Source organism: Capsaspora owczarzaki (genome assembly GCF_000151315.2).
Source record: "Capsaspora owczarzaki ATCC 30864 unplaced genomic scaffold supercont2.2, whole genome shotgun sequence".
Classification (NCBI taxonomy): domain Eukaryota; class Filasterea; order Ministeriida; family Capsasporidae; genus Capsaspora; species Capsaspora owczarzaki.
The window spans coordinates 594,633-602,038 of NW_011887293.1; the positions used below are offsets into that span (position 1 = coordinate 594,633).

General features: G+C 53.1%; 2 protein-coding genes across 2 annotated transcripts; one reads left to right on the top strand and one right to left on the bottom strand.

Moving 5' to 3' along the window:
* Window positions 1–377: 377 nt before the first annotated feature.
* Window positions 378–4,501, top strand: CAOG_01363 (hypothetical protein; the record flags this gene model as incomplete). The annotated part of the gene is made up of 18 exons (XM_004349833.1): window positions 378–460; window positions 525–608; window positions 674–757; window positions 842–925; window positions 991–1,074; window positions 1,158–1,241; window positions 1,307–1,390; window positions 1,474–1,557; window positions 1,762–1,845; window positions 1,929–2,009; window positions 2,075–2,158; window positions 2,244–2,327; window positions 2,392–2,475; window positions 2,558–2,641; window positions 2,707–2,790; window positions 2,875–2,958; window positions 3,091–3,165; window positions 3,238–4,501. The coding sequence occupies 18 exons, from the start codon at window positions 378–380 to the stop codon at window positions 4,499–4,501; spliced, it is 2,679 nt and encodes an 892-aa protein (XP_004349883.1).
* Window positions 4,502–4,745: 244 nt separating this feature from the next.
* Window positions 4,746–7,346, bottom strand: CAOG_01364 (hypothetical protein; the record flags this gene model as incomplete). Its single annotated transcript, XM_004349834.1, has 7 exons — window positions 4,746–5,051; window positions 5,148–5,551; window positions 5,669–5,870; window positions 5,949–6,047; window positions 6,157–6,248; window positions 6,347–7,087; window positions 7,250–7,346. 7 exons carry the CDS (start codon window positions 7,344–7,346, stop codon window positions 4,746–4,748), a joined length of 1,941 nt encoding a protein of 646 aa, XP_004349884.1.
* Between the last annotated feature and the right edge of the window lie 60 nt (window positions 7,347–7,406).

Consider the following 7,406-nt stretch of genomic DNA (forward strand, 5'->3'; position numbering starts at 1 on the left):
GGGAGGTTGAGGATGAGGGGGAGCGGGCGGCGCGTTTCGGCTTACTTCGTTGACGGATCCGAATTGTTGTAGATGGCTAATGCACGTACACCGCGGCAGCATGAGCTGTTATAACTAGCAAAGTCTCACCAAGAGTCGACGGCACCACCCTGGACTGACGGAGTGGAGGTTGAGGATGAGGGGGAGCGGGCGGCGCGTTTCGGCTTACTTTGTTGACGGATCCAAATGGTTGTAGATGGCTAATGCACGTACACCGCGGCAGCATGAGCTGTTTCAAAAAGCAAAGTCTACCATTTGGGTCAAGTCAGTATCGTTCAATATCGAGGCGTGGTCGTTGCTGCGCGCTGACTTGCTTGGCGGCGGTTTTTTGGTTTAGCATGTCGAAGCTTGGGATCACCGACGAAGATGCTGTGGTGATTGCCGAGGGTCTCAAGGAGAATCTCAATTTGCAGGCGCTTATGTAAGGCAGTAGCAAGGAAGGGGAGTTATTCAAGACGAGAGATCTGACATGGATTGTCAAACAGGTTGGAGGGCAACCAGATTGGCGACGTGGGAGCACAAGCGATCGGATCTGCACTCCGGCACACGCCGAAGCTGTTTATCTTATTGTATGTACTGATAGTGTCACAGGGGCTATTTCTCACACGAGTCTCACTTGTGCGCTTTGATAAAGCTTGGGCGAGAACAAGATTGGGGACATTGGCGCCAGAGCCATCGGCGAAGGCATGCAGATGTTGCGTGCGCTGGGTGACTTGAGGTACTGTGGTCGCTCGTTTGAACGTTTTGACGCATCTCCAGCTTCGCTCAAGAACGACTTGGTACTGATGTTTGGCTGAGATAGGATCAACGCCAATCAAATTGGTGACGCGGGAGCTCAGGCGATCGGAGCTGCACTTCGGAACAAGGCCGGGTTGTCTATCCTCTGGTCCGTTCTGGTTCTATCATAGGGACTGTTGGTTACACGGCTCTGACATGATCAACTTGATGCAGCTTGGAAAAGAACAAGATTGGCGACGTTGGAGCTCGTGCCATCGCCGAAGGCCTACAGACGTCGAAGATACTGGGTGCGCTCAGGTATTGAGGTCGCACGATTGACATTTGGTTGCATCACCAGCTTCGCTCAAGAATGGCTTGCTGTTGATGTTTGTCTGAGTTAGGATCAACGCCAATCAAATTGGCGACGCGGGTGCACAGGCGATCGGATTGGCGCTTCGAAACAAGTCGAGCCTGGCCTTCCTCGAGTACGTTCAGGTGGTATCGCAGGGTTTATTGGTCACGCTTGTCTAATTGACCGATTTTGATACAGACTGGGCACTAACAAAATTGGTGACACCGGAGCCCGTGCCATTGCTGAGGGACTGAAGAAGTCGCCTGCGTTGACTCGTCTCCTGTATTGTAGTCGCCCGTTTGACCTTTGGTCACATCGCTATCTCCGCTAAAGAGTGACCTACTTCTGATTCTTGCGTGACTTAGGATGGATAAGAATCAAATTGGCGACGCGGGAGCACAGGCCATTGGATCTGCGCTTCGGAACAAGGCGAAACTGGCAACTCTCCAGTGCGTTCTGGTGTCATCATATTGTTATGATCAGAGATCCTTCCACGAAGATACGAGTAATGGGTTGATGATGAGAGTGATGATAGGGAAACAAGAGACTTCACTTATACAAAGCGACGAGTGAACACACTCCAAATACAGATACACATCAATCCATAACACTCCGCCTTTCTTTCCCCCCCTTTCGAGTGCAACTTGATACAGTTTGAGCAGTAACAAGATTGGTGATACCGGAGCTCGTGCCATCGCTGAAAGCCTGCGGACGTCGGCTGAGTTGACTGAGCTCAGGTATAGAAGTCGCACGTTTGGCCATTGGTCGCATGTCCACCTCCGCTAAAGAGTGGTCTTCTTCTGATGATTGCCTGATCTAGGATGCACACCAATCAAATCGGTGACGCGGGTGCACAAGCGATCGGATCTGCTCTTTTGAACAAGGTCCTGTCCCGCCTCGAGTACGTCCTGGTGATGTGGCGGAGGCTATTGGTCGCACGGCTCTCACTTGTGCAACTTGATGCAGCCTGGCGAAGAACAAGATTGGTGACGCTGGCGCTAGTGCCATCGCTGACGGCCTGCAGATGTTGCGTGCGCTGGCTCACCTCGAGTACGGCAGTCGCACGTCGTTTGATCTTTGGTTGCATCACGAGCTTCGCTCAAAAATGGCTTTCTTTCATGCTTGTCTGACGTAGGATGAACAACAATCATATCGGCAACGTGGGCGCACAGGCGATCGGATCCGCGCTTCGGAACAAGGCAGACCTGTCTATCGTCGAGTATGCTCTGGTGGTTTAAAGTGTCTCTTAAGCGCGCGTCTCTCATGTACCCGTTTTGATACAGCTTGGGCAGCAACAAGATTGGTGACGCTGGAGCTTGTGCCATCGCTGACGGCCTGCGGTCGTCGACTGCATTGCTGACACTCGGGTATTGTTTTCGCACGTTTGAGCTTAATTGCATGTCCAGTTTTGCTCAATAATGGCGTGATACGGATGACTGTCTGAGTTAGGATGCACGCCAATCAGATTGGTGACATGGGAGCCCAGGCGATCGGATCTGCGCTTCGGAACAAAGCAAACCTTTCTGTACTTCTGTACGTTTTGTAGCTGTCACAGAGGCTATTAGTCACACGGCTCTCACATGATCGATGTGATATAGTATGGGCAGTAACAAGATTGGTGATGCCGGAGCCTGCGCCATCGCCGAAGGCCTGCAGACGTCGACTGCGTTGACTGACTTCAAGTACGATGGTCGCAAGTTTGGCCTTTGGGTGGCATCTCCAACTTTGCTCAAATTTGACTTGCTGCTGGTGTTTGTATAACACAGGATGCACGTCAATCAGATTGGTGACACGGGAGCACTGGCGATTGAATCGTCGCTTCGGAACAAGCCGCTGCTGGCCATCCTCCAGTATGTTTGTGTGCTGTCGAGCGTCTCTTGGGCGGTTGGGTCTGATTGAGCCCGTCCGATACAGCGGCTTGAGCGAACCAACATTGTGCATCTGTTGAAATCTTACCTTGTACGCGTCCGTGCTTGCAATAGTCTGTCCCGCAACCAGATCTCTGCAAGTGCTGTTCAGCGTCTATCCCAAAGCATTCCCGCAGATTGCGAGTTCTTGTGAGTTGCACTTGTTGTTTGGGTGGGTGTTTGTGAGACTTCATTGTCGTTCTGACTTGCTTCATTTTCCAGGGCGGAAAATCAGAGCATCATTCCCCCGAGTCCAGGCCCCGTCGCACCCACACCCGCTCCGCTATTCAATGCTGCCAGCGCGCCTCTCGCGGCGTCCGATTCGATGGCTCGGCAAGTTGGTCAACAACTCCAATCGCGTCAAGTGGAACCAGCTCAGCCCTCGTCCGCTGCACCCATCAACGCCACCATTCCGCGAGTGTCGTTGCAAGTTCTGTCGCAAGCCACAATGCAGTTTTCAGAGTCCAGGCGCATCGGTGGCGGTGGATTTGGCAGCGTCTACTCTGCTGTCTGGAGCGGTCGGCAAGTTGCGGTCAAACGCTTGGCGGCCAATTCAACCCAAGGCATCGCTCAGTTCGAGTCAGAGCTAGAATCTCTCTCGCGTTTCCATCACCCGAACATTGTCACCATCATGTGCTATGCCCAGGAAGGCAACGAGCGCTGCTTGGTCTACGAGCTGATGGCAAACGGATCTGTTCGCGATCGTCTTGATCGCAAGGGTGGCACGCCTGCATTGAACTGGGCTCAACGCCGAACCATTGCAACCGATATTGCAACCGCCATGCACTTTGTCCAGACTGCCATTCCGCGGCAGCCGCTGTTCCACCTGGATCTCAAAACGAGCAACGTGTTGCTGGATGCTGACTTTCACGCCAAAGTCGCCGATTTTGGGCTGACGCGCTCTGTGCCAGCTCAAGTCGATGAACACAGCTACATTCGTACGCAAACGGTTCAAGGCACACTGCAGTACATCTGCCCGCAGTACCACCAGGAAGGCAAGGTCTCGATCAAAACGGACGTGTACTCGTACGGCATGATTCTGCTTGAGCTAGTTACTGGACAGCAGCCCAGCATCGACCTGCTCGCCAACGTTCGACGCGAGCTGAAAAGGAGCCGTAAAATTGATGCGGTGCTGGACAAGGCAATTGATTGGAGCCTTCATGACAAGGAGGCGGCACAAGTCATGGCGGGCGAGCTTGCGGTTGATTGCCTTGAGCAAGCACGAGTTGATCGACCGTCGTTCGGCGAGATCCTGAGACTATTGTCGGGCGAAGAAGCCGGAGCGAACGAGGACGACGCTATCGAGCGTGAGTGCTTGATCTGTTGCGACGCGCCGACCAATGCCAAATTGATGCCGTGCTGCCACGCATGCGTCTGTGTTGCGTGTGCTCAAGTGATGATCCAGCGCCACGACAACTGCCCGATTTGTCGGGTGCTTCTGACCTCATTCCAGGAGGGCGCATTCAACCAGACCTTTGTTCCGTGAGCTGCTCTTGGTGTTTGATGTTTGAGTGTATGTTGCGTTGCATGTTAATTCAGGCTGTTTTGGATGGCTCGTACTTGTATCAATGAAAATGTGTTACTGCTACTGTACTCTTGCGAGAACAGGCCATACAAAATATGCAGCTGTTTGGAAATGGCAACTCTACTCCTTCGTAACAAGTGAAACAATGATGCCGCAAAATACATTGGGGGTGCACAATGACGCTGGGATGAAGAAACACCACAAATTATGTGCCATATCGCACACGGTAGAGCGTGGGTGGGAAGGACTCCATGACGGCGAGCCACGGTCGCTCCACAACCACCATCGATGAGGCATCCAGAAAGTCAAAGAAGAGCAGCGGTTTGTACTTGTCAACCAGTTGCAATCCGCCATTGTCTGTCTCGGCGGAGCTCGACAAACCAGCGGCCAATACAGAGGCAGCCATCGTGTTAGAAACATCCATGGACTCAGCATTGGCGGAGCCATTGGTACCAGGCAGGGCGGCAGCAGCAGCTGGACCTTTGTTTGCCTTCTTTTGCTGCTTCATGTTCTGTTCCACCACCACCACCATTTTCGGCAAACCGCGCAAATCGTCAATGCTAAGACACGATCATCCACAACGACCAGCGAGAAAGTTCACGCTTACCCGACTAACATCGACGACGCAGAAGAGCGCATGGGACTGCAGAATAACCTTGGAAGAGTTGCGAGGATCGAACGTAATGTGCACAATCTTCTCGCGACGACGCAGCCAGTGGTATGGGAAGCCAGAGTCGGTGTTTTTGCGCGACCAGTCCGTCAGTCGCTTTCGTTCCACGTCGAACGCGTAGAGTTGGTTGCCAACGGTGGCAACGTAGAGATGTGATGGGTTTCCGGGGTTGAAGGCCAACACGGTGTGCTGGGAATCAAACTGGGGAAGCAACGCGTGGTGCTGGAATCCGTCCAAGGAGAAGACATGGATGCGGTTGCGCAGATCGCCTGAGGCGAGCCATTGTCCGTCAGCACTGGCAGCGAGTGTAAAAATAGGGGTGATGGGATCCGCCTCATCTTCTGCGTGTAAAGATCAAAAAGTGTTCCAAAAAAGTGAGGAACAAGGCATCGACAACCATAGTTGAAGCGGCAGCACCAAAAAATCCAAACCAACTAAAACAAAATGCAACCACATACCGATAACGCCGTCATCACCAGCAAGGTGCTGGGAGAATGTGCGAACGAGCTGCATCGACTCGAGATCCACAATTTGAATATTAGCATTGCGAGCAGCAATAATGAGCTTGGAGCCATCCGGCGTGAACAACAGACGGTGTGCAGGAAGGACTTCCTCGGGCAGGTTCTTAACGCGGCGGACTTGAACAATGTTCGCATTGAACTATGGCCAAAGGCATTGCAAAAGTCAGCACCAATGGTTCGGCCAAAGTGGCTCGACAGTCGCAAATTGCAAGCATACATCAATGTTCGTCCGAAGCAGTTTGGTGCCAAACAAGTCGCTATAAGCAATAAACTCGCCAGTTGGCGCGAGGGCACTCGCAACAAGGTTGAAGGCGCTCTAAACAGACCAGACAAACAGAATGCCAAGTCAGGGCCCTGACACAGACACAACAACAGTCCGCGACAAGCTAGACGTTTGATCTAGATGCAAAGCGCGGTTGGAATACCTTTGGTTGGATTTCGAGCAATTGAACCGCATTGGAAGCGATTGGGAGCTGTGGTACATCCGTTGCAGAATCAAGAATGTGGTCGCGGTCGGCTGAATGGGATGCAAAATAGCAAGCAGTCGTGAGAAAAAAGCCTTAAAAAAAGCCCAGCGCACAGAAAAACACAAACCGGCTTGCGTTGACGACACACCTTCGCCGAGACGCCATAGTTGCAGTTTGGAGGAGTGCTGGCACAGCATGATCTTGAGAGCAGGAGCGATAGAGATAACAGGGGTGTGGGGGAACGGGGGCAGGCGAACGTGGCGCACGGTTTCAAAGTTCGCCGACGAGTAGACAATCAGGTTGGTGTCGACACCAGCCGAGACGAGAATGTCAAAGGGCGCCGGGGCAAGGGCTAGAGCACGAATGTCGTGAGTATGGGCTCGTGACTTGCCAGCGGAAACCCACTTGCCCTTCGGACGGCGAAGGGCCGACCCGCTCAGATCGTCCGGAGCCGATGCGGCCGGAACCAGCGACGTCTGCATGGCGCCGATAGCGAACGGATCGGAGGTTGCTGCACCGGGTGCCATTGGCTGGTTGACGACAAAGCGGAACTGAGCAAGCTTGTTGTCGACGCCAGACGTGTACACGGTATCTTCGGCAGCATTGACGGCAAGACAGAGAACATCGGCAGAGTGGCTGCGGAATCGATGCAACAAGGTGCCAAACTGGCCATTCCAGAATTGTGTATGGCCGAGCGAGTCGCCCGAAACGATCGTGCCGTCCGACATGACGCGTACGGCCCAGACCAGCGTGCGCTCGTTCTGCGTTTCCACGCTGATGCGCAAAGCGGTGCGCCCAGAGGCCACCGTAATGCGGCGAATGGTGCTATCCGATCCACCAGTCACGATGCTGAGATCGTCAGGATGCCAAGCGACACTGAGAATGCGACCTGTTGGTTTTTTGTGGTTTTTTGTTTGACTATCCGGTGAGTGTAACGTATGATCGTCATCATCATCATCATCATCATCATGATCATCATCATCATCATCATCATCATCATCATCATCATCATTGTCGTCACATGGCATTCACGAATGTCGACCACGTTTACCATCATGCTTGTCGGAGAAGCAGCGTGAATACTCGAGCGCGCCATGCGAGACGTCAAACAGGCGAACAAAGCCGTCTTCGCACGCGGCGGCAAGCATGGTGCGGGCGTGGTTGAGTGCGATGCAACAAATGGCGCCACCGAACGAGTCGACGGTGCG